General features: G+C 43.4%; 1 protein-coding gene across 1 annotated transcript in view; it reads right to left on the bottom strand.

Annotated features, from left to right (window-relative positions):
• Positions 1 to 20,992, bottom strand: part of LOC133493234 (ADP-ribosylation factor-like protein 8A) — a 46,782-nt gene extending 25,790 nt beyond the window's left edge. The window contains exons 1-4 of the mRNA XM_061806340.1: positions 20,635 to 20,992; positions 3,270 to 3,350; positions 3,129 to 3,202; positions 2,936 to 3,029 (exon numbers count right to left, since the gene is read on the bottom strand). Coding sequence (XP_061662324.1) covers positions 2,936 to 3,029; positions 3,129 to 3,202; positions 3,270 to 3,350; positions 20,635 to 20,757 — 372 coding nt within the window. The 5' untranslated portion in view covers positions 20,758 to 20,992. The remainder of the gene's footprint in view (positions 1 to 2,935; positions 3,030 to 3,128; positions 3,203 to 3,269; positions 3,351 to 20,634) is intronic.
• Positions 20,993 to 26,878: the final 5,886 nt, after the last annotated feature.

Below are 26,878 nucleotides of genomic sequence, written 5' to 3'. Positions count from 1 at the left end.
TTGCATTGTAATGTATTTTTTTGTTTGGTGACATTTTCAGTGTAAGTTTGCAAAAACACAAAATTGTTCATAAAATGTTCTGATGGGAATGTAGTCTGAACCTTTTTGTCAGCCATGTAACTTCAATGGATGACACTCAATGACCACAGTGCATACGTCTGATGTTGCTTGAAGTGGTCAAAAGGAGTGCTCACGGTCCTCGTGTGTTTGCTCAGGCATGTAAAAAATTAGAGGGAACATTGGCTGCAGAGTGCTGGAGCCTATCCGAGCGGGGAAAGGGAGGGTACACGCTGAACTGAACTAGAACATGTGTAATGAAAAATTTGGTACTTACATTAATATATTGACCGATTTTGCAGGCAAAGCTACCTTGGGAAATCCTCCGAAGAAAAAATATGTAATTCCAGAGAGTGGTACACAGTTTTAGTGGATGGAATCTTGCTACTCAACCCAACATATTTTAAATATCCAGAAAAACTGGCCTTTTCGTCTAATTAAGTGTGCTGGCTGTGCCGATTACATTTATAATTAATCAAAAATATCTGTTGTATTTTCAGCTAACACAAGTGTTTATGGTACCCGCCCAACTTCCTTGGGGCAGAATAAGATGGGCATAGTAAAAGTGACCAGTAAGTTTTTTTTTCCCAGTTGTGCATGGTGAAATCATAATTGGCATGTCTCATTTAGATCTCTCACTGCATGCATATCAACAGTGTCATTCATCGATGTAGTATTTTTCATACAAATGTGGCATTCGGGATGTTTTGTTTTAATTTTGCATGAAAATGATAATTTTTCAAAGACTCCAGGAATTCAATGAATTGATGTGATGACTATACATTGAAAAAAATAAGTATTTGAACCCTCTGGTATATTGCAAGTTCTGCCACTTAGAAATCATGCAGGGGTCTGAAATTTTCATCGTAGGTGCATGTCCACTGTGAGGGAGATAATCTAAAAGGAAAAATCCAGAAATCACTACGTATGACTTTTTTTAATGACTTATATGAGTGATACCCCTGCAAATAAATATTTAAACACCCGAGAAAACCAATGTTAATATTTGGTACAGTTGCCTTTGTTTACAATTACAGAGGTCAAACGTTTCCCGTTGTTGTTAACCAGGTTTGCACACACTGCAGGAGGGATTTTGGCCAACTCCTCCTCATAGATCTTCTATAGGTCAGACAGGTTTCTGGGCTGTCGCTGAGAAACGGAGTTTCAGCTTCCTCCAAAGATTTTCTATTGGGTTTAGGTCTGGAGACTGGCGAGGCCACGCCAGAACCTTGATATGCTTCTTACGGAGCCACTCCTTGTTTTTTCTGGCTCTATGCTTCGGGTCATTGTCATGTTGAAAGACTCAGCCGCAATCCATCTTCAATGCTCTGACCGAGGGAAAGAGGTTGTTCCCCAAAATCTTAATATACCTGTCATCCTCTCCTTAATACAGTGCAGTCGTCCTGTACCATGTACAGAAAAACACCCCCTCAGCATGATGCTACCACCACCATGCTTCACAGTAGGGATGTTGTTCTTGGGATGGAACTCATCATTCATCTTCCTCCCTACACGGTTAGTGGAATTATGACCAAAAAGTTCAATTTTGGGCTCATCTGACCACAAAACCTTCTCCCATGACTCCTCTATATCATCCAAATAGTCATTGACAAACATAAGAAGAGTCTTGATATGTGCTGGTTTAAGCAGGGGAACCTTCCGTGCCATGCATTATTTCAATCTTTTCTGTGTCTGGGATGCTCAGAACTACTTCATCGAATTCCTTTCAGAATGTCTTTTTCATCTCTTGGTCACATCCTACCTGTGGAGCATAGCCACAAATCACATTATACATAACACTGTCAATTACAAGTTTCAGCCTCATCACTTGATCAGATTCTCTTTTCGAGGTGAAAAGACATTCTGAGCCAGCTCTTCCTTTAAAATAATCCCTACTCAATTTCTCTTCCCATCTACTCCATGGTAAACTCATTTAAACCCTGCTCCTAAACGTCTAGCCTTACTACGTTTCCATCTGGTCTCTTGGATGCACAATATAGCAACCTTTCTCAATCATCATGTCAACCAACTCCTGACCTTTTCCTGTCAGAGACCCAACATTCAAAATCCCTTTGCTCAGTTATAAGCTTTGTCCATTCCTCTTCTTCCTTTGAAGAATCCACTTTCCTGCTCTTCTTTATCTTTGACCCACAGAAGCTGAAATTTCATCGATGCCCTGCAGGTTAACGGTGCCAGGGGTGGATGTTGTAAACCCGGGCCACGATCAATCCGGTATGGAATTCTTTAGATGAACGCTCATACTTGTTTGGCAAAGTTTTAAGATGGATGCCCTTCCCGACGCAACCCTCTGCATTCATTCAGGCTTGGGAGTGGCCTACAGATTGCACTGGATTGTACCCCTATAGAGTTGCATTCAGTTACTGTGCACACAACAAAAGTTATTGCTGCATGTTGAACGGCGGCGGAGATTATCTCTCATGGTTTGCCCCTGTTAGTCACATTCTGTGATGACTTTACTCACCCTATCTCCCACCTTCACTTTTCACTTTCTCTCCGGCCTTCTTGATAAATTTTGCATTATAATTTAACGCATCTGGTCATCTTCGTCCATTTGTTCTCACACACTGTTCCACACTGTTGCCATTGTTGTTGCTTTGTTCCTTGTTATGCAAAGACGAATAAAAACGGCTACCAAAAATGCCCCCCAAAAATGCAAATTTCACCCTGACCTAGCCAATTCCATAATCATTCATAATGAAACTCCTGATTTGGGGGGGAACTGCAGTACATTTCAAAACTGCGCACGTGGGTTGCACTTCAGTATAACGGCAGACTGCCTGTGGGATGTCGTCTGTGAGAGTATAAAGAAGCCTTAAGTGGATAAAATGTACAACACATGAGAGGTTGTCACACTTACAGGAATTCCCTGCAGTTGAGGTTTTTCCAGCAGGTTGTGGAGTTCATTCTTGGAGGCTTCGATCTTCTCTGCGTCGGCTGCATCCACCATGTATCTGCAAACACATCAACGCTTTTTTTTTTTTTTTTTTCCCCCCAGAGCGCAACAGACACAATAAATGAGAAGAGAAACTGAACCATTAAGGAACACTTACACTATGGCGCTCACTCCTCTGCAGTAACGCTCCCACATGCTCCGGAATCGAGGCTGCCCGCCTATGTCCCACAGCTGTACACACATGCACACATTAGACTTACAATGAGGACTTTGTCATGGTGACAGAGTGAGGACCCACCTTGATGGTGACGTTGCCCTTGGTGATCTTCCGCATGTTGAAGCCCACAGTGGGAATCATGTCTTCACTGAACTGACCTGACTAGATTGACATCCAAAGCAATCAAGTGTCAGTCTTTCAGTCACTGATCGGAATCGAGGGCGCGTCCGACCGATTTTTACCAGCGGACCCAGCCTTACTTGACATTCATTTACTGTTTTAAGGATGAACTAACAGTTTTATAAAGACATCTCATGGGACTAAAAGTCAACTTTTAATTGTATTTGACTATTGTAAAGTAATTTTCCAATTTAAAAAAAAGGTTCACTTTGCAGCTAATAATTTAAAGTTCCATGTGTGTAATAAAGTCAATTCCAGTGTTTAAACCAGTTTCCAAAGGAAGTACAACTGTCATTATGTCACGATTCACTCATTTCAGGAGCAGTGTACTGCAGTTTTTTTCCCCAACACAGTACAGTGCAGTGATTCAACTGCATGTCTCCGATAAACATCATAAACTAATTAAATATAGCCTACCTCGCAATAGTTAGAAGAACCACTGTTGGACTTCATATTGGTTTATGAACCCTTAGATGCACAACCTACCAATACCTACACTCTCCACATGTGGGGTCAAAAATTACCAACTAAAATGGGACATTGTCGCTCCACACACCCAGCAAGTCACACCACCGTCCATGTCAACCTTTCCAACTCCACCGTTTAAAATCCATGAACAGTGCGTGAGGCAGATCTTCAGACAACAAAAGATAAACACATCGCCGGGCACAGACATTTTGCCCCCATTCTGCACAGACCAACTTGCTTCTGTCTTCACAAAGAGCTTCAATAGGTCTCTAGAACTGTGTGAAGTATCAACCTGCTTCAAACGCTCCATCATAATGGTCCCAAAAAAAAAGCAGCAGTCTCAGACCTTGATTATTACAGGCCTGTTCCCTTGACATCTGTGATTATGAATTCCTTGGAATGCCTTGTGCTGGACCACCTCAAGAGCGTCACAGGTCCCATTCCGGAAGCCACTGCAGTATGGCTATCAAGCAAACAGGTCTGTGGATGATTCAGTCAACATGGGTCTGCACTTTATCTTTGAACATCTCAACAGCAAGGGAACCTATGCGAGGATCCTGTTTGTGGACTGTAGCTCTGCGTTTAAAACCATTATCCCTGAACTCCTCTCCTCCAAGCTTGTCCAGCTCAGCGTCTCGCCTACTGTCTACCAGTGAATCTACAACTTCTTGACCGGGAGAAGAGACACAGCAAGTGAGGCTGGGGGACACCACCTCATCCACACACACGATCAGCACCGGGGCACCGCAAGATTGTGTCCTCTTCCCTCTGCTCTTCTTGCTCAACACAAACGACTGCACCTCAAGGCACCCGGGTGTCCTGAAGTTCGCAGATGACAACATAGTCATTGGCCTCATCAAAGAGGCCGAAGAGTCTGAATATCAACAGGAGGTGGAGAGACTGAAGCTTTGGTGTGGTCAACACAACTTGAATGTCTTCACAGTTGACACAAGACAGTTGGATAGCATTCAAGTTGTGTTGGCCACACCAAAGCTTCAGTCCCACAGGACCTGAAATGAGAGATGAAGATCAACTCCATCCTCAAAAAATCCCAGCAAATGATGTACTTCTTGCGACTTCTGAGGAAACATGGCCTGTCACAAAAGCTGCTAAGACAGTTCTACACAGCGGTTATCGAATCAGTCCTGTGTACCTCCATTACAGCCTGGTTTGGCGCTGCCACAAAAAAGGACAAACTCCGACTGCAACGGTCAATCAAAGCTTCTAATCAAAACTTCTAAACGCATTGTCGGCACCACCCTACCCACCCTTGAAGAGTTGCATGCCACTCTCTTATAGTAGTCATAAACACTGACCTTAACTGAGGCCAGCAAGCCCTGCAGGTCTTTACATGTTGTTCGACTTTTTTTCATTTTTTTTTTGTGACCTGGAGAGTCAGTGTCACACTCGGAGTAATTTTAGTAGGTCACCCACTTCTAGCAAGGTTTGCAACCGTTCCTAGTGTTCTCCATGTGTGGCTAATGTCCGACAGTGGTCACTGGTGCCCCAAAGCGTTGGAAATGGCTTCGTAACCTTTTCCAGACTGATGGCTTTTTTTTTCTGTCTTCTTATTTCTTTCAATCATGGCATGATGCATTGGTTCTTGAAACTTACTCCACATTCTCTGACAGATTCTATTTAATTGATTTCTTGATTGAACAAGCATCGTGGTAATCAGGTCTTAGTGTGGCTTGTGAAATTGAAGTCACATTTTCCAAATTTTAGTGAGCGTGATTTAACAAAGTGCCAATTACTTTTTCACAGAGGGTCAGAAAGAATTATATTTTTTTCCATCCATCCATCTTTGACAGCTTTTCAGGGTTGGGTCACGGACCAGTAGCTTTAGCATGGATGCCCAGACCTCCCTTTCCCCTGCCACTTCATCCAACTCTTTCGGGGGGGATTTGAAGGCGTTCCCAGGCCATTCGAGAGACATAGTCTCTCCAGCGTGTCCTGGGCTGTCTACTGGGTCTCTTTCTGGTGGAACGTCCTCGGACCACTAGACCAGGGAAGTATCCAACGGAATCTAAATCAGATACCCCAGCTACCTCATCTGGCTCCTCTCAAGGCAGAGAAACAGTGGCTTGACACTGAACCCCTACCAGATGACCAAGCTTCTCACTATATTTCTAAGGGAGACTCGATGCAGAAGAAACTAATTTCGGCCGCTTGTATCCGGGATCTTGTTCTTTTGGTCACAAACCACAGGTCGTGACCATGGGTGTGGGTATGAACGTCGATGGACTGGTAAATTGAGAGCTTTGCCTTTTGACTTAGCTCGCTCTTTACCACAATGGACCAATACAAAGTCTGCATCACTGCCGATGCTGCACTGATCTCACTTTCAATCTCCTGCTAAATTCTTCTCTCACTTATGAACAACACCTCAAAAGATACTTAAAGTGAACTCCTCCACATGGTGAAGGATCTCATCCCTGACCAGGAGAGGGCACAGCACCCTTTTCTGACTGAGGACCATGTAAACCACTCTGGTGAGCGTTGGAAATCACAGCTTGATGAGGCCAACAGAATCACATCATCTGTAAAGAGGAGATCTGCAATTCTGAGGCCACCAAAGTGGACCCCCTTTACGCCTCGGCTGGCCCCAGAGATTCTCTCCATGAAAGTTATGAACAAAATCAGTGACAAAAGGCAGCCTTGGCGGAGTCCAACAATCACTGGAAAGTCCCTCTTACTCCTGCCAATGCAGACCAAACTCTTGACACCAGTCGTACAGGGACCGAACAGTCCGTATCAGTGGGTTTAGTACCCCATACTCCCGAAAGATCACCCACAGGACTCCCCGAGGGACACGGTTGAACGCCATCTCCAAGTCCACAAAACAGAGTAGTTGGGCGAACTCCCATGCAACTTTGAGGATTCTGCCGAGGGTGTAGAGCTGGTCCACTGTTCCAATGCCAGGACGAAAACCACATTTCTCTTTCTGAATTGAGATTCAACTTCCCGGTGGACACTCTTATCCAATACCCCTGAATAGGGAGCTGAGGAGTGTGACTGCCTGTAGTTGAAACACAGGCCCTGGTCCCACTTCTGAAAAAAGGGGGACCACAACCCCAGTCTGCCAATCCAGAGGCACTGTTTCCGATGTCCATACAATTTTGCAGAGGTGTGTCACCAAGGACAGCCACACAACATTCAACATTCATTCTTTAGGAACTCGGGGGCGAATCTCATCCACCCCCAGGGCCGTGCCATCAATAAGCTTTTTAATCACCTTGGTGACCTCAACCCCAGCTCACCTCAGAGAACATAGACTCTGCTTCCTCATGAGAAGCCGTGTCAGTGCAATTGAGGCCTCACCAAACCCCTCCCAGGCGCGGGTTTTTGCCCCAAAGACCACTAAAGCTGCATTCCGCCTGCCCAGCCAGTACCTATCAGCTGCCACGGGAGTCCCCCATGCCAAAAAGTCCCGATAAGACTCCTTCTTCAGCTTGACAACATCACTCACTGTTGGGTGTCTACCAACGTGTTCAGGGCTTGCAGCTATGACAGTGACCACTTTACCGCCGCAGCTCAGGTTGGCTGCCTCAGCAATCTAGGCGCGGAACATCGTCCACTTGGACTAAATATCCCCCGCCTCCCCCAGGACATGAACAAAGTTCTTTCAGAGGTTGGAGTTGAAATTCCTTCTGACAGGGTAATCTGCCAGCCGTTCCCAGCAGACCCTCACAATAAGTTTGAGCATGCCACGTCGGACTGGCATCTTTCCCCACCATCTGAGCCAACTCAGTTGACAGCTTCCTCCCTCTCTGCACCTCGAGTGTCCAAGACATACGGCCGATGAAACAACCACAAAGTCGATCATCAAACTGCGACCGAGGGTGTCCTGATGCCAAGTTCACATGTTGACACCCTTATGCTTGAACATGGTGTTCGTTATGGACAATCCATGATGAGCACCGAAGTACAGTAATAGATTGGGGGGGTCTCACGGTCATTGGCCACGTGGACATTGAAATTCTCAAGCAGAATGATGGAGTTCCCAGTAGTGGTGCTCTCCAGCATTCCCCCTAAGGACTCCAAAAAGGGTAGGTACTCTGAACTGCTGTTTGCTGCATAGGCACAAACACCACTCAGGACCCTGAAGGACGAGGAAGGTTACCCTTTCATCCACCCGGGTAAACCCCAAAATACAGGCGCCACTTATACACATCCCGCGGTCATTTGCCACATGCACTTGTCTCCAGGACACCCTGGGTCGCAATTCGATGATCGACTTTGTGATGGTGTCATTGGACTTGAGGCCATATGTCTTGGACACTCGGGAAAATAGAGGGGCCGAGCTGTCAACTGATCACCACCAGGAAGCGAACACAGCTTCCTTTTCGAACAATTCTCTTATTTCGTAGGTACCACACATTTTGCTTCCTTATTAAAAGTTATTGCAGCGGTTTTACAGCTGTTTACCACATCCTTCTTTATCTACCGGACTGGTGATTCATTCAGGTCAAAAGCATAACTTCAGCAGTCTTTGATATTTTCGAAAGTTTTACTTTTTTGCCAATCTTCATCATCTTCCTCTTCCGGTTGGGCACATTGGAGGAAGCTTTTACATCAGCACAGCACTTTGGCAGCATTGTGAACTGGAGAGGGTATGGTACACATAGTCAACAGCGGAGAAAATGGCAGATAAGAAGGACAAGGGAGTGGGTGGAACAGACGTTCCTGGGTGGGGCTTCGATGATGCGCAGCCAATCAACTCACGAGGTAAATCAGAATCAGAATCAGCTTGATTGGCCAAGTGTGTAAAAACACAAGGAATTTTTCTCCGGCAGTTAGTGCTGCCCCAGTGCGACGTTCAGAACAAAAAACAACAAAATAACAAGAACAAAGAACAAGAGACATTTCTGCTTATAGAAACTATTCCTTTAAAGAGTCACAGATGAGCAAGAAGTAAAGTCTTCTTTATTTAGAACAGATGAGAGATAAGAGTTTGTCAATGTCCCACATTGTGTTAAGCTTGTACATAGTGCCTTTACCCGTTCACGGTTCCAGTTATAGACCAGTACAATGACAATTTTGCAAAGGGAGCAGTTAAAAATTACAAATCGTGCGATAGTCTACTTTCAGATTTCACATTGTGAAATCCGCACATGTTCTCATTGGTCGGTATTGCATGTGCAATGTGTCTTCCCGTAATAGAGTACTGTATGCTGATCTGGCTTTTTTTGGGGTGTGGGGGTGATGTACTAAAGCCGCAATAGGTGAAGCACAACGTAGAGAGAGATTACACTTTCCCACTCCAAGATTCGTTCACACCATTCCACAATTAATTTACATTTTTTTGGTTTTGCATCAGAAAGAGCATTTTTTGATGTCATCCCACAAGTTCTCTATTTGATTAAGGTCTGGGGATTGGGCTAGCCACTCCATGACATTAACTTTGTTGGTTTGGAACCAAGACTTTGCACATTTAGTTGTGTGTTTGGGGGTCATTGTTTTGTTGAAACACCCATCTCAAGGGCAGGTCCTCTTCAGCCTCATGCAACATGATCTCTTCAAGTATTTTGATATATGCAAACAACTCTATGATCCCTGGTATACGATAAATAGGCCCGACACCATAGTTGGAAAAACATGACCATATCCTGATGCTTGCAACCCCGTGGCGTTCTGTCTTCACTGTGTACTGTGGTTTGAATTCAGAGTTTGGGGGTCGTCTCACAAACTGTCTGCAGCCCCTGGACCTAAAAAGAACAATTTTACTCTCATCAGTTCCTCCATTTCTCTTTAGGCTCGTTGATGTGTTCTTTGGCAAATTGTAGCCTCTAGTGCACATGCCTATTTTTAACAGAGGGACTTTAAGGGGGATTCTTGTAAATTAGTTTCACACAGAGGCCTTCTCATTAATTAGTAGATGAGGGTTCAGTCTTTCTTTTAATGCCAGAGTTATCCATAGATTTCACCAAGAATTATCTCTAAACTGGAAAAGTATTAACGAAATTCCTCTCTTGTTCAGACATTCCAATGAGCCTGGCTGGAAAACTGACAGCCAATCAGCATGTGCCATGCCTGCAGTGCTTCCTGTTCTGGCCCCTCATTCTCGTGGATACGTCTCACCAAAGAGAGAACGTCCACTATCTGGCATTTTGTGGCCGATTTTTGTGAAAAATAATTACAAACAAAACAAAAATAGCATAATGTACAATATTCAAGCATGTGTTTGAAGCCAGAATACACACAGGCAGAACTTGACGTGTTGGAGAGGCGGCGTGGCGCTGACGACGAACAATAATCCCATTATATGGACCGCGGATATTTGTTTGATGCTTTTCTGAGTTGGTTTAGATGTGAATACTATACAGAAGGGGTGGCCAGACTTTTTTACCCCAAGATCTACTTTTCAAGCAGCCAGCCTCTCGGGATAGAGAGGCGGCAGAGAGTTAGTGGGACGATGCACACGCATCCCCGTAAATAGGAGGCCAGCTTGCTAGAACGCGCCTTTATGTGTGTGTGCTCGACGTATTGGGCACACCTGAAACAAGCGACAAGGTGGATGACAGTCTAGCGTCTTTTTTTTTTTCTTTTGGCACACAGTCACACAATTGACCAAACCTGCCTTGATCAATGCATTGAGCACCATTGATATACAGTGTATATCCCATCTTGTGTGGTGAATAGAATTCACAATACGTTCCCTGAAGAAGATGGTGTTTACGAAGGATATCACGAAGCCATATGTTGCGGACTCGGTGCAGGTGTGTCTGTTGATGTGTGGGTGAGACGGACTGTGCATGCGTTTTCGTGAAAGAAAACGAAAGTTTGATTAACGGCGGTCCAAAGGGAATCCAGTATAACCTCATCTGTCAGCCAATCCATTACTACCACAAACAGGAATGGGCTCAGCGTGGAACCCTGATGCAGTCCCACCTCCAACTTAAATTCTTCCGACACAGCAACGGCACATCGCACCGCTGTCCTATACTACTCTAACATATTTCTCCACCACACCAGACTTACACATGGAGTACCACAGTTCCTCTCTTGGTACTCTGTCATAGGCTTTCTCTAGGTCTACAAAGACACAATGTAGGTCCTTCTGACCTTCTCTGTACTTTTCCACAAGCATCCTCAAGGCAAATAGTGCATCTGTGGTACTCTTTCTAGGCATGAAACCATACTGTTGCTTGCAAATACTTACTTCTGTCTTGAGTTTAGACTCCACTACTCTTTCCCATAACGTCATTGTGTGGCTCATCATCTTTATTCTGAACATCACCTTTGTTCTTACAAATAGGGACTAGCACACTTTTCCTCCATTATTCAGCATCTTATCTCCTGCTATTCTATTGAATAAGTTGGTCAAAAACTCCACAGCCAACTCACCATATTGCTTCCATACCTCCACTGGTATGTCATCGGGACCAACTGTCTTTCCATTTTTCATTCTGTTCAGTGGCTTTCTAAGTTCTCCCTTACTCATCATTGCCACTTCCCAGTCATTCACGCTTGCCTCTTCCACTCTACCTTCGCTCCCATTTTCTTCATTCATTAACTTCTCAAAGTACTCTTTCCATCTACTTAGCACACCAGTCAACATACTCTATTTCCATCGCTATCCTTAATCACCTTTACTTGCTGCACATCCTTCCCATCTCTACCCCTCTGTCTGGCCAACCTGTAGAGCTCCTTTTCTCCTTCTTTCGTACCCAACCTGGATGTCATCATATACCTCTTGTTTAGCCTTCGCCACCTCCACCGTTGCCCCACAACACAATGTATTCCTTACGCCTCTCCTTCGTCCTATCCATGTCCCACTTCTTCTTTGCTAATCTCTTACCTTGGATGACTTCTTGTATTTTGGGGTTCCACCACCAAGTCTCCTCCTCCCCTTTCCTACCAGAAGACACCCCAAGTACTCTTCTGCCTGCCTCTCTGATTACCTTGGCAGTAATATTCCAGTCTTCTGGGAGCTCTTCCTGTCCATCTAGAGCCTGTCTCATCTCTGTCCAGAAGGCCAAACAACATTCTTCCTTTCTAAACTTCCACCACCTGATTCTCTGCTCTACCTTTGTCTTCTTCACCTTCTTACCCACCACCGTCCTATGCTGTCGAGCTACACCCTCCCCCACCACAACCTTACAGTCGGTAACGACGCCATCACACTGCCTCGCGATCTAAGCAATTAGCACCCCTGGTGTAATTGAATTTCCTTTTGTGCATTTCCCAACTTCTATTTCCTGTTTCCGGGTGAATACTGGTTGTTTTGGAGCAGGCTTGTTTAGTTAACGTTTATGAAATCAACAGGTAAATTAATGTCAAGACTACACAAAATAAGTCCGTCTTTCAATATCTATTTTTTTCTCCTCAAAAGAAATTTTACGTGTGATTTTTCGCCCTCAATTTTGCAAATTTGGGAGCCAAATATATATATATATATATATATATATATAAATAAAGAGAGATCATGAAATAAATGTGATCTCCAGGGCCAGTGCAACAGATAGGCCTAATTAATGTATTAACAGTTGTCAATTATATAATATTTGAGAAATTTACATCCAACTTACTTTTTGTTTCCTGGTTTGGATATGCTGCACTTTCCCAGGAGCCTATCCAAACTTTTCTTTGGTATTCCTCTGACTCTTTTGCCTGGCAGCTCCATCCTCAGCACAGTTCTCCCAATATACTCACTCTCTCACCTCTGGACATGTCCAAACCATCAAAGTCTGCTCTCTCGAACGTTGTCTCCAAAACATCCAACTTTGGCTGTCCCTCAAATGAGCTAATTTTTAACCCTATCTAACCTGCTCTCTAAGAGAACCTCAACATCTTCATCTCTGCCACCTCCAGTTTTGCTTCCTTTTGTCTCTTCACTGCCACCGTCTCTAATCCGTACGTCATGGCCAGCCTCACCACTGTTTTATAAACTTGAAGGTCTAGTGTCATCCGTATAAACAGTCTAAAATACACAATGAAATGAAAAATACATAAGATTTTTCACTTCAATGTCTACACGAAAAAATAAATCAGCGGCGAGCACGTGATCCATGAGCAAAGTTGCGGAAGTCTCATTCGACATCCAAGTGGTTGCCATATTGACTGAATCTACTGTCTGTGATGACAACCCGGACACTCGCCATTGAAAACACGCTGTGGCCCGAACTGTAGGACATGCCCCTTCAGACACGGAAGCTCTTTTCGGAGAAAACATCTCACAACCGAGTGAAGTGTCCAGGGCAATATTACCCTATGGTTTGTGCCCTATTTAGATGACTCGCAGATCACAGGCCAAAACACCTCCCGGCCAACTCACCTCCGCGCGGTGGCGATAAACGCCCCCCCCCCACTATTATTTTTATTATTTTTTTTAGTAGCTGTATACCCGTCATTTGGAACCCACGAAACTCTGTCCTTTGCACCCGTCCAATCCTTTTTCATGAAGAACTGGGTCTCTTGCAAACTTATGAAGGGTAAATCCATCCTCCCAAGTGTTTAAGCAATGTCCAGCAATGGAACGAGCCAGCATTTTGGCTAACACGAAGGAACAATGAGCGACCTTCCCGGAGGTAAAACTAATACAAACGAGTCCACTTGAGGGTGGTCCTGCCATGTACGTCACATCCTGGTTCTTATCGAAATCAAATCCCTCGAGAGGATTTTCATGGCGGGAGTTACAAAAAGCTGTATACGTCAAAATCATGTTTTGTGGTGAAAAAAACGCATGGATCCATGTCGGCTGCCATTTTTTCATTAATAACATACTAAAAATCATGTATTTCATGACAGTGGGACTTTAACCCTTCATCCTAGCAGAGACTCTTCTGTCACATAACACACCAGACACCTTCCGCCAGGACCCGTTTCTTCACTTCCTTTCCACACTCACCATTGCGCTGGATTGTGTACCCTAAATATTTGAAGTTGTCCACCCGTGCTACCTCTTCTCTCTGTAGCCTCACTTTTCCCCCTCCAACCTCTCTCATTCACGCACATATATTCTGTTATATTTCGGCTAATCTTCATTCCTCTCCTTTCCAGTGCAGTCTCCATCTTTCAAATTGTTCCTCCACCTGCACCCTGCTTTCAATGCATATCCAAATATCATCTGCGAACATCATGGTCCAAGGGGATTCCAGTCTAACCTCGTGTGACAGCCTATCCATTATTACTGCAAACAGGAAGGGCTCAGAGCGGAATCCTCATGCAGTCCCGCCCCCACCTTAAAGTGCCATCACGCCCAAACCGCATCCCGTCCGATCCACTTCCGCGGCGGAGATGAGCCATCACGGCTCATCGCAGCCGGCCGGTGTGGCTTATGACAGAGCCGAGCAGTGCTGCTTTAGTCACAGTCGAGCCGGAGCGCTTAATGCGCGCACGCGACCGAGTAACGTATTCTTGGATGGGTTCTTCAGAGCCGCCCGCGTCGCAAAGCCTGACGCGCAGCCTTCGGGGAAGATGTGACTGCCGAAGGCGGCAGCTGTGGCTGAGTTTCGGCCCGCCATGCTATTAAAGGAGGGGGTGGAGCCGAGGTATGTTGCAGGCTGAGTGAGACATTGTTGGCTTGGCGACGCGCACATCGACATTTCCTTTCTGCTTCTTCTCGACAACCAATTCCTGACAGGATTTTCATGGCGAGAGTTACAAAAAGCTGTAAATGTCAAAATCATGTTTTGTGGTGAAAAAACACATATATTGGCTGTGGGTTTTTCATTAATAATATACCAAAAATCATCCGTTTGACGATACTTGAGCTTTAAATTCTTCTGTCATACCTACGGCACACCTCACCACTGTTTTGATGCCCTCATACATGTCCTGTACAATTCTAACATATTTCTCCTTCAGACCAGACTTACGCATGCAGTACCACAGTTCCTCTCTTGGGACTCTTGTCATAGGCTTTCTTTCGATCCACAAAGACACATTGTAGCTCCTACTGACCTTCTCTGTACTTTTCCACTAGCATCCTCAAAAAAAATAATGCATCTGTGGTACTCTTTCTAGGCATGAAACCTGTCCTGTTACTCGTAGATACTTCTGTTCTGAGTCTAGTCTCCACTACTCTTTCACATAACTTCATTGCGTGGCTCTTCAATTTTATTCCTCAATAATTCGCACAGCTCTGCAAATCACGTTTGTTCTTAAAAATGGGAACCACCACACTTCCTCCATTCTTCAGGCATCTTTTCGCCCACTAGTATTCTGTTGAATAAGTTGGTCAAAAACTCCACAGCCATCTCTCCAAATTGACCCCTCCGTACAGGGCACTTAACCACGCCTCCTGAAGTGACATTACGCCACGTGCACTGACGTCAGACAAACAATTAGCAAAAAGGGCGGCGCAGCAAGAAAAGAATAGAGCGAAACTGTCCGATTTACCGGCTGATTTCTCACTCGCACACTTAGCTAACAGTGAATTATCGTTGAAACACAGACAGCAGGGCTTCAAGTATTTCAGCGAGGCGTATTTCAATAGTATTTACATGCATATCGACGGAGAAAACATTGATATTAGCGCGAGATCTTTCCTGAGTCAGAGGAAGACCGAGAAGCCACATAATATAATATATTATAACCCAAAGACGAATTTGTCATTGAGTTTCCTATTTTCGTGTTACATATCACACTTGTGTGCAGAATCTGTATGTGTATCTGTATAGCCGTTTGTGAACCGCCGTATGAATGAAAAGAAGGCGAGGCTTGATTCACGAGTTGTTTGTCTCGTTTTCTTTGTGTAACGTCACGAGCTCCCCTCAATAATTATTCTTGAATTAGTGCCGAACCTACGTAAGTCCCGACCGAGTACGACAATCACTAATTTGTCCTCAAACATCCTTTCTTCAGTCTTGGTGTCTCGGTGCACGTCGAAGGCTTTTAGGACTGCTAGTCCGGTTTAGCTTAGCTCACCGCCAACAAAGCGACACGTTTGTGCAGTCAGATCATCACAAAATATCGCTCAACACAGATCAAGTGTGTCAATCATTCACACGTAGCTATGTTATGCAAGCGAAGAACTGCTAATTCATTTATATGAGACATGTATTGAAAATCAAATATAGGGCATACCTTTGTGCAAACACAGTCCGGTTTACCGTAGCCGGCAACAAAGCGACACGTTTGTGCAGTCAGATCATCGCAAAATATCACTCAACACAGATCAAGTGTGTCAATCATTCACACGTATTATGTTATGCAAGCGAAGAACTGCTAATTCATTTATATGAGACATGTATCTTTCCAGAGTCAGAGGAAGACCGAGAAGCCCCATCATATAATATATTATAACCCAAAGACAAATTCGCCATTGACAGTTTCCTATTTTCGTTTTACATATCACACTTGTGTGCAGAATCTGTATATGTATCTGTATAGCCGTTTGTGAACCGCCGTATGAAGGAAAAGAAGGCGAGGCTTGATTTACGAGTTGTTTCTCTCGTTTTCTTTGTGTAACGTCACGCGCTCCCCTCAATAATTATTCTTGAATTAGTGCCGAACCTACGTAAGTCCCGACCGAGTACGACAATCACTACTTTAGTGTCCTCAAACATCCTTCCTTCAGTCTTGGTGTCTCGGTGCACGTCGAAGGCTTTTAGGACTGCTAGTCCGGTTTAGCTTAGCTCACCGCCGAACAGAGACACGTTTGTGCAGTCAGATCATCGCAAAATATCGCTCAACACAGATCAAGTGTGTCAATCATTCACACGTATTATGTTATGCAAGTGAAGAACTGCTAATTCATTTATATGAGACATGTATTGAAAATCAGATATAAAGCTTACCTTCGTGCAAACATGTCTGTTCCGGTTGATGGATTCAGTTGATGATGCGGTCTTCCACAAAGTTTGATCCATCGAAGACATTTTTCGTACTTGGTCTTCTGTTCCGGTTGATTTTAGATGGATTCAGTTGATGATGCGGTCTTCCACAAAGTTTGATCCATCGAAGACATTTTTCGTAATGGGGCTTCGGTTTTGGAAAGGGTACGAATTGAACTCCACCAACTAGCCTTTCAGGATACCTGTCGTCACTATTATAAAGTCCGTGACTACACCTCTTAACCATATCTATTGTTAAAGAACCCAAATACGCGATAAAACGCTAACAAAAGCTATACTCCACCATGCAATGTTGTCTGAGGGAACTGCGGGTCCAAAAGGGGGCGTGGTTTATGCAGATCTCTGGCCTCTGATTGGTCAGCGACGCGGATGACGCAATTTCTACGGAGGGGTCAATTGCTTCCATCCCTTCACTAGTATGTCATTAGGACCAACTGCCTTTCCATTTGTCATCCTTTGTCGTGCCTTTCTAACTTCCCCCTTACTAATCATTGCCACTTCTTGGTCCTTCACACTTGCCTCTTCTACTTTTCCTTCCCTCTCATTTTCTTTATTCATCAACCTCTCAAAAGTATTCTTTGCATCTATTTAGCAGACGACTGGCACTAGTCAACACATTTCCATCTCTGTCCTGATTTCACCCTTACCTTCTACACATCCTTCCAATCTCTATCCCTCTGTCTGGCCAACCTGTAGAGATCCTTTTCTCCATATTCCGTGTCCAAGCTGGTGTACATGTCGTCATATGAATCTTGTTTAGAATAAGCCACCTCTAACCTTTGCCCGACCTTGCATCTCAGTGTATTCCTTTCACATCCTTTTTGCAAACTCCACCACCATCTGTCCCTCAAAGTTCCTTTCCTGGATCCCGTACTGACCCAATGACTTCTTCATTGCCCGTTTCCTTCACCAACATGTCCATTATAATTGCACCAATTACAACTCTCACTCTCTGTCGTGAATGCTCACAACTGCTTCAGTTAGTTCCTTCCATAATTTCTCTTTCAACTCTTGGTCGCATCCTACCTGTGGGGCATAGCCGCTAATCACATTATACATAACACCCTCAATTTCGAGTTTCATCTCATCACTTGATCTGATACTCTTTTCACCTCCAAGACATTCTTAGCCATCTATTCATTTAAAATAACCACTACTCCATTTCTTTCCCCGTCTACTGCATGATAAAATAAATAAAACCCTGCCCCTAAACTTCTAGCTTAACTATCTTTCCATCTGCACTCTTGGATGCTATATTGTGCATCCACCGATACAGTATGGTATTCTTTCAATGAACACTAATAATTGTTTGGCACAATTTTACGCCGGATGCCCTCCTGATGCAACCCTTTCCATTTATTCGGGCTTGGGACTGGCCTACAGATTGCACTGGCTTGTGCCCCCATAGCGCTGTATTGGTGTGCATTCCCATATAGCATGAAAATAAGCATCTAAGATACTTTGCATGTATTGCGCACAAATATTTGATTGAGAAATCCATTTTATGCATAGCGTACTGAGTAAAATGTTCTCTAGGGTGTAATTTGTAATGTGTGAGCTGTAGATTTGTATTTTTTGACATTCTAAATGTATTACATATCTCTATCTAGTGGTTATAGTCGGCAGACATGGAGTGATCTTCCCATTTGGTGATTGGTAGGCGTATTGATTTAGTGAATAAAATTAATTTATAAACTCTTGAAAGATTTCTTTTAGTTTGCAGGAGAAGCTTTACTATTTGCCTGATAAACTCCAACAGTTCGAGAATACTCTGAAGCGTTGCTATTCCTTTTTTTATTGCTACTTTGAATTTATTACAGAAAATTCCCACTTCTTATTTTGAATTTTTGGAACAGTTCATAACATGTCCTAAAACATTGTTAAATAGTTGTTTTCTGTGGTCAATTCCATGTTGCTCCCAGTTGCTAAAATAAAGGGGTACATTAATAATTTCAAAATCTGGATGATGCTCCATTGGGGAGCATGTAGTGGGAGGTAATTGAGACCCTGTAGATTCTCGACTGTGCCACCAAGCTGTTAAAGTGGCAGCGATTATTGGAACCCACCCATCCATTTTTTTGCCCCTTATCCTCACGAGGGTCACGGGGACTGCTGGAGCCTAACCAACTGTCAACGGCCAGGAGGCGGGATACACCCTGAACTGGGTGCCAGGCAAACACAGGGCACACTGAGACAAACAGCTGCACTCACAATCACACCTCGGGGCAATTTCGAGTGTCCAATTAATATGATATGTTTTTGGGATGTGGGAGGAAACCGGAGTGACCAGAGAAAACCCACGCAGGCACAGGGAGAACAGACACAAGCGGGGCCAGGATCGAGATCGAGCTGTGAGGCCAATGCTTTACCAGCTGCTCCACCGTGCTGCCGATTATTGGAATCTTGAAACATAAATGGGAGTTTTGAGAGTTTGCAGTCTATTTGCTCCAATTCTAACCAAGGGTCACACTCTTCATTCTGATCTAATGTTGATATATGATAAAGATGTTGTAATTGGCTAGCTAAATAATAATGTTTAAAGTTGGGAGCATTTAGACCTCCCTCGTGTTTGCTTTTCTGAAGAGTGGATAGATTCTATTTATCTGATTTTGTGAATAAAAAATTATTATAGTCGAGTCTCAGGATTTAAACCATTTAATTATGGGCTTCAATGCAATCATTGAAAATCATTCATTTGAGAGATTTTCATTTTTACTGTAGTTATTCTTCCATGTACTGATATAGGCAAGTTATTTGGTATTTTAAGTCAGCTGTATTTTTTTCCAGAAGTAGTACATAGTTTACATTGGTCAGCTCTGTGAGATTTGATGATATATTGATACCTAAATATTTGATATATCCTATGAGAATATGGTAATCTGGGATTTGATATTCACATGTCCATGGGCCCTTCCTAATTGTTTGTTTTTAATGCGTTATATAATTCTGTGATGATTAAAGGAGCATCAAGGCTGTCTTTAGCTTGTACATTTAATTGAGGAAGGCTCTAAAAATTGTCAAGAAAAAAATATATATATTTGTTTCTAGTGGTTGCCGTTTGTGTCTTGAATAACTGGAAGCATTACATTTTCGTTATTGAGCTGAAGTTGATCCACAAGGCATTTCACAGATTTATCATTGTGCTCGGCAGCACAGTGAGCAGCTAGTAAAGGATTGGCCTGTGTGGAGTTTCCATGTTCTCCGCGTGCCTGTGTGGGTTTTCCCTGGGCACTCCGGTTTCCTCCCACATCCCACAAAAACACATGCAACATTACTAAACATGGACACTCTAAATTTCCCCTAGGTGTGATTGTGAGTGCGACTGTTTGTCTCTATGTGCCCTGCAATTGGGTGGCAACCAGTTCAGGGTGTACCCCGCCTCCTGCCCATTGACAGTTGGGATAGGCTCCAGCACTCCCCGTGACCCTCGTGAGGATAAGCGGCAAAAAAAATGGATGGATTATTGCGTTCAACAACCTCGGCCCGAATAAGTTATTGCCCTTGTGACCACGGTTAGGTGACCGTAGCAGGAAAGGTTTATAAAAGCATTGAGTCCAATGGAGCTAGGATCATTGCAGTGAAAGAAAATGAGACCCACCCCCAATAAGTACCTGAACAAAACTATGTAGTGACTTCCAACATAGAAGTGCATGACGTCACGTAGAAATTCTTAATTCAATTTCTATGGGTCAACCCAAACAAGGCGAAGTGTGTGGATGCTGATGTTCTTTGCGGACGTAGTGACAGTATGTGACCATGCAGCTCTCATCATCCTTCGGTCGTGATGCGAGGACACTTGAAATAATCTTTACCTTAGAACATGACTCGGCTGTCAGCTGAGATGAGTTACAGCATGTAAAGAAATTAAGATATGCTTTTGATACATGTATGTCTATGGTTCATAGCAAGAGGATAAAAGAATCTGAGATCATCAACCCAACAATGGATGAAGCCAGATGGTAACAGCTGCTTGCTGATCGCTACATTAGCCTTCTCACCGCTATCACGTTGACAAATGTGGTCTTCCCAGAATACTGCAAGCCCACGAGGGTCAGCTCCATCTCCTCTTTCCAGAAGAGCGCCTTGAACCAGTCCAGTAGTTTGTTAATGAGCGCTATCATCTTTGTCGTCCGCTGCTAATGCAAATGCAAACACTAGATAGCGAGGAAATTGGCTGACGCCCCAGAAAAGGGTTTGTCAACGTGCCAAGCTAACACAGTGACCGACAACCGAACTACAACGTCCACCTTGGGCGGCACGGAATAAATAAAAAATAAATAAATAAAAATTGGCGTTCTCACACGCTAACTGATTGAGTCCAAACCCCCCCCCCCCCCCCAAGTCGCTGCTTTTTACCTACGACGCCTTCCCTTTCAAAAAAAAAAAAAACAAACCAATAAAGTGAGAAACCCCACTTCCGGCTATTTCAAAATAAAAGGTCAGGAGAACAAGTAAAAAATGCGTCTCGTGGGGGTTAGTCATTACAAGATGCCTCACAAACATATTGGTCACCACATAACTTTTATTGAAGTCAAAATATCTATCAAAAACTAACTCCAGCGCACCGCGTCCTCCCTTTTTATACCCGTCAACCTCGGCCAATTGCTCCCCTTATTAATGATTTTAATTCCCCTCATTAAGCGGTAATAAACCTTAAAAACACAACACGGCACATTTTTACTCACAGCAAGATGGACTATGTAGAATAAAAACAATTTGTGTAACTAAGTCATTTTATTTACCAAAGAAACAACACAAATAATTCTTAACGCTTCTTTCTTAGTTCTTTCCCCACTTGCAGTAACTTTTGTGTTGCTTTTTATAAGTAGCAATGCAGGATTGCGCAGACTTCATCTGTTCTAGAGATGAATTTACTCCCTAACAGAAAGTGTCACAATTTAGTTTAATTTGCAACAAAGATGTCAAAGTATTAGTTCCCATTATCTTCCTGTACACTGTATGTATTTTCCTTGCATGGCTGAAAACTCTCTCACTGTCGGCATAAGAGTGAGGAAGGCAGAGCAGAACTTAGTAAATTTAATCACTGGAAAGCGATCTTGCCCAAATACATTTTTTTTTTATTTAAATATGTGTGGCCAAAAAGACTCTGGGTTAATTGGTCTTCCATCTTGGCTTTTCTGAGCAAGACAGACTATGTATGATAAAAACAGAGATAATTTGTGTAAACAAGTTAGTTTATTTACTAAATAAACAACACAAGCAATTCTCTCAGTTTCTTTCTTCGCTCTTTCCCCACTTGCAGTAAATTTAATGTTGCTTATTATAAGTAGCAGGGCAGGATTTTGTAGACTTCATCTGTTCTAAAGATGGTTTTACTCTTGAACAGAAACTCACAATTGAGTTTAATTCACAACAAAGATGTCAAAGTATCAGTTCCCGTTGTCTTCCTACACTCTGTATGTATTTTCCTTGCACGGCTGAAAACTCTCTCACTGTCGGCGATCTTCCCCAAAGTCACTTTTTCATTTAAATATGTGTGGCCAAAAAGACTATGGGTTAATTGGTCTTCCATCTTGGCTTTTCATAGGGATGAGAGCATCAGGTAGCAGCTGGTAATCTTCCCACTTGTCCTTGAATTCCTCCTGATCCAGGTGTGGTGGAAACCTGTCAGCCAACCTCACAATGTGGCTGTCATCTATATCCTTTCTTGAGTCCAACGCCACAAAATCACTGAGAACAGCATTTTGAAAGGGGAATTTGCTGATCCTTTTGTCACAACAGCCTCATAGAAAGAACGCATGTAAGAAAAGAAGATCTTCCTTTGCTGGTGTGATGCTTGGGTTGCTTTCATCATCATTGTCTTTGAAGAGAGCTCTAGTACTCTAGCCAACTGCAAATCTGCTATCTTCATGTTGTAGGCATCTGTTTTTAAAGTCCACTTCTGTGAAGGTGTCAGCAGATTTCACATGCTCCATGAGTACAAATTTTACCAAGAATTTCTTGAGCAGCCGTTCCATTTCTGGCATGACACCATCAATAATGCATTCTTCTGTTTGGAAGAGTATGCTGAATACATTGATGTGAAGTATGATGAAGCTGAGGGAGTGGAGTCTGAGGAGAGTGAGAGGGTCTTGTAGCCTATTATTGATTGATTTGACGTTCCCTGGCCTTTCAACATCTTGGGTGACTGGCAATGTAGCTTTTGAGAGCCTCAAATTGTATCAGAGTTCTTTCTACCATTTTTGCAAAGATAGCCATCGTGTTGGGCAATGCTTGAGGATTTGTTCATGCTCAGTATTGGTAAAGTCTTGAAACTCCTGAAAATCCTACATTCATTTTGGGCTGTTCTTAAAAAACATAAAAGTGATCCACCAGAATGTCATCCACATTCACTGGCGGTGTCTTCAGTCCACTTTTTACACAGAGATTGCCAAGGTGGCAAATGGAGCCAATGCTGAACACAGCCTCATTATTTTCTATGATTCTTGAGAGAAATTAGTTTTTCTTTCAAACCATAGTGTTAAAATTGTCATGAGCAAATCCCACGACATTCGTCCACGGAAGGTCTTTTTCATGGAACAGTTCATCAATAATGGCAAAGATTGCTGATACTGTACCTGATGCCAACTCCGCTAAATCAAGTAGTCGGGTTGTGAGCCAATATAACCAGTCTCTATTTGGTGCTACGGTCATTGCTTCCATCAATCATGAGGGTAAAGAGTTGAGTTCTGCTGTGTTCAATGACATTGTGTGTGTAGTCGTGTTCTTGGCATTGCTTTATGATCGTTGCTTTCGTCCTCCGACAAGCTCCTGAAAAAAATACAGACAATACTGTTATGATAATAATAAGAATAAGTTTAACCACATTATAAATACCGGCATAGTTATATATTATTCTATCTATAAAATTTATATATATATATATATATATATATATATATATTTATTTGGTGAAGGAAACAGGGGCGATGAACGAATGAACTGTCAATACATTGAGATGTGACGTAGGGCAAAGGTAGAGGTGGCGAAGGCTAAACAAGAGGCATATGACGACATGTACACCAGGTTGGACACAAAAGGAGAAAAGTTTCTCTACAGGGTGGTTATACAGAAGGATAGAGATGGGAAGGATAAGCAGCAGGTAAGTGTGAAATAAGGATAGAGATGGAAATGTGTTGACTGGTGGGAACTTTGAGAAGTTGATGAATGAAGGAAATGACAGAGAAGGAAGAGTAGAAGAGGGAAGTGTGGAAGACCAGGAACTGGCAATGATTAGTCAGTGGGAAGTTAGGAAGGCTCTACAAAAGATGAAAAATTGAAAGCCAGTTGGTCCTGATGACATAACTGTGGAGGTATGGAATCAATTTGGAGAGGTGGCTGTGGAGTTTTTGACCAACTTATTCAACAGAATACTAGCGGGGAGAAGATGCCTGAACAAAGGAGGAAAAGTGTGCTGGTTCCCATTTTGAAGAACAAAGGGGACTTGGAGAGCTGTGGCAACTATCGAGGAATAAAGTTGATGAGCCACACAATGAAGTTATGGGAAACCGTAGTGGAGACAAGACTCAGGAGAGAAATAAGAATCTGCGAGCAACAGTCTGATTTCATGTCTAGAAACAGTACAACAGTTGCATTATTTGCCTTGAGGACATGAGTGGAAAGATACAGAGAAGGTCAGAAGGAGCTAGGATGCAACAATGTCTTCTTTTCCTTTCAGCTTGACCCGATAAGGGGTCGCCACAGCGTGTCATCTTTTTCCATCTAAGCCTATATGGTGCATCTTCCTCTATAACACCCACAGCATTCATGTCCTCCCTCACAACATCCATCAACTTTTTCTTTAGTCTTCCTCTCGCTCTTTTGCCTGGAAGCTCCATCCTCTGCATCCTTCTACCAATATACTCACTCTTTCACCTCTGGACATGTCCAAACCATTGTAGTCTGCTCTCTCGTACCTCGTCTCCAAAACATCCAACTTTGGCTGTACCTCTAATGAGCTCATTTCTAATCCTATCCAACCTGTTCACTCCGAGCGAGGATCTCAACATTTTTATTTCTGCTACCTCAAGTTCTGCTAACTGTTGTTTCTTCAGTGCCACTGTCTCTAATCTGTACATCATGGCCGGCCTCACCACTGTTTTACCAACTTTGCCCTTCATCCTGGCGGAGATTCTTCTGTCACATAAAACACCAGGTACCTCACGCCAGCTGTTCCACCCCGGTTGGACCTGTTTCCTCACTTCCTTACCACACTCACCATTGCTTTGGATTGAAGTCGTCCACCCTCGCTATCTCTTCTCCCTGGAGCCTCACTCATCCCCCTCCACCCCTCTCTTTCACGGACATATATTCTGTTTTACCTCGGCTAATCTCCATTCCTCTCCTCTCCAGTGCATGCCTCCATCTTTCTCATTGTTCTTCCATCTGCTCCCTGCTTTCACTGTAGATCACAATATCATATGCGAACATCATGGTTCAAGGGGATTCCAGTCTACCCTCATCTGTTAACCTATCCATTACCACAGCAAAGAGGAAGGGGCTCAGAGCTGATCCCTGATGCAGTCCCACCTCTACATTTAATTCTTCTGTCACACCTACGGCACACCTCACCATTGTTTTTCTGCCATTATCATGTCCTGGACTATTCCAAAATATTTCCCCGCCACACCGGACTTACGCATGCAGTACCACAGTTACTCTCTTGGTACTCATAAGCTTTCTCTAGGTCTACAATGACACTATGTAGCTCCTTCTGACCTTTTCTGTACTTTTCCACTAGCATCCTCAAGGCGAATAATGCATCTGTGGTACTCTTTCTAGGCATGAAACCATACTGTTGATTGCATATACTTACTTGTGACCCGAGTCTAGCCTCACTACTCTTTCCCCTTACTTCATTGTGTGGCTCGTCATCTTTATTCCTCTGTACTTCCCACAGTTCTGAACACCGCCTTTGTTCTTAAAAATGGGAACAAGTACACTTTCCCTCCATTCTTCTGGCATCTTCTCTCTTGCTAGCATTCCATTGAATAAGTTGGTCAAAAACTCCATAGCCACATCCCCAAATTGCCTCCATACCTCCACTGGTATGTCATCCGGACCAACTGTCTTTCCATTTTTCATCCTGTTCAGTGCCTTTCTAACTTCCCCCTTACTAATCAATGCCACTTCCTCATTATTCACGCTTGCCTCTTCCTTCGGTCCCATTTTCTTCATTCATTAACTTTTCAAAGTACTCTTTCCATCTACTTAGCACACTACTGGCATCAGTCAACATATTTCCATCACTATCCTGAATCACCTTTACTTGCTGCACATCCTTCCCATCTCTACCCCTCTGTCTGGCCACCCTGTAGGGATCCCTTTCTCCTTCTATTATATCTAACCTGGAACACATGTCATCATATGCCTCTTGGTTAGCCTTTGTCATCTCTATCTTTGCCTTACAGCGCATCTCAATGGATTCCTTTCACCTCTCCGTGTCCCAGTTCTTCTTCGATAATCTCTTTCCTTGAATGACTTCCCGTATTTTGGGGTTCCACCACCAAGTTTCCTTCTCCCCTTTCCTACCAGAAGACACCCCAAGTACTCTCGTGCATGCCTCTCTTGGTTGTAGTATTCCAGTCTTCTGGGAGCTCTTCCTGTCCATCTAGAGTCTGTCACACCTCTTTCCGAAAGCACACACAACATTCTTCCTTTCTCAACTTCCACCACCTAATTCTCAGCTCTAACTTTGCCTTCTTCTTACCCACCACCATCCTATGCCGTCGAGCCAACCTCTCCCCAACCACTACCTTACAGTCAGTAGCCTCCTTCGAATTACATCATATATATATATATATATATATATATATATATATATATATATATATGACCCTCAAAGTTCCTTTGCTGGATGCTGTACTTGCCCATCACTTCTTCATTGCCCCTGTTTCCTTCGCCAACATGTTCATTGAAATCTGCACAAATAACTCTCTCTCAGCACACAAACTCTCTCTCTGACTGCAATGCTCAGAACTACTTTGTCTAGTCAAATTTCATCCTCATTACTCGATCATATACTCTTTTCACCTCCAATGCATTCTTAGTCCGCTCTTCCTTTAGAATAACCCCTACTCCATTTACTTCCCCATCTACTCCATTGTAAAATAATTTAAACCCTGCTCCTAAACTTCTAGCCTTAGTCCCTTTCCACTTGCTCTCCTGGATGCACAATATATTAACCTTTCTCCTAATGATCATGTCATCTAACTCCTGAGCTTTTCCCCAACATTCAAAGTC

Source organism: Syngnathoides biaculeatus, chromosome 2 (assembly GCF_019802595.1).
Source record: "Syngnathoides biaculeatus isolate LvHL_M chromosome 2, ASM1980259v1, whole genome shotgun sequence".
In the NCBI taxonomy this organism is placed as follows: domain Eukaryota; kingdom Metazoa; phylum Chordata; class Actinopteri; order Syngnathiformes; family Syngnathidae; genus Syngnathoides; species Syngnathoides biaculeatus.
Note: the sequence above shows the minus strand (reverse complement) of the source record. Positions and strands in the feature narration are given on the sequence as shown.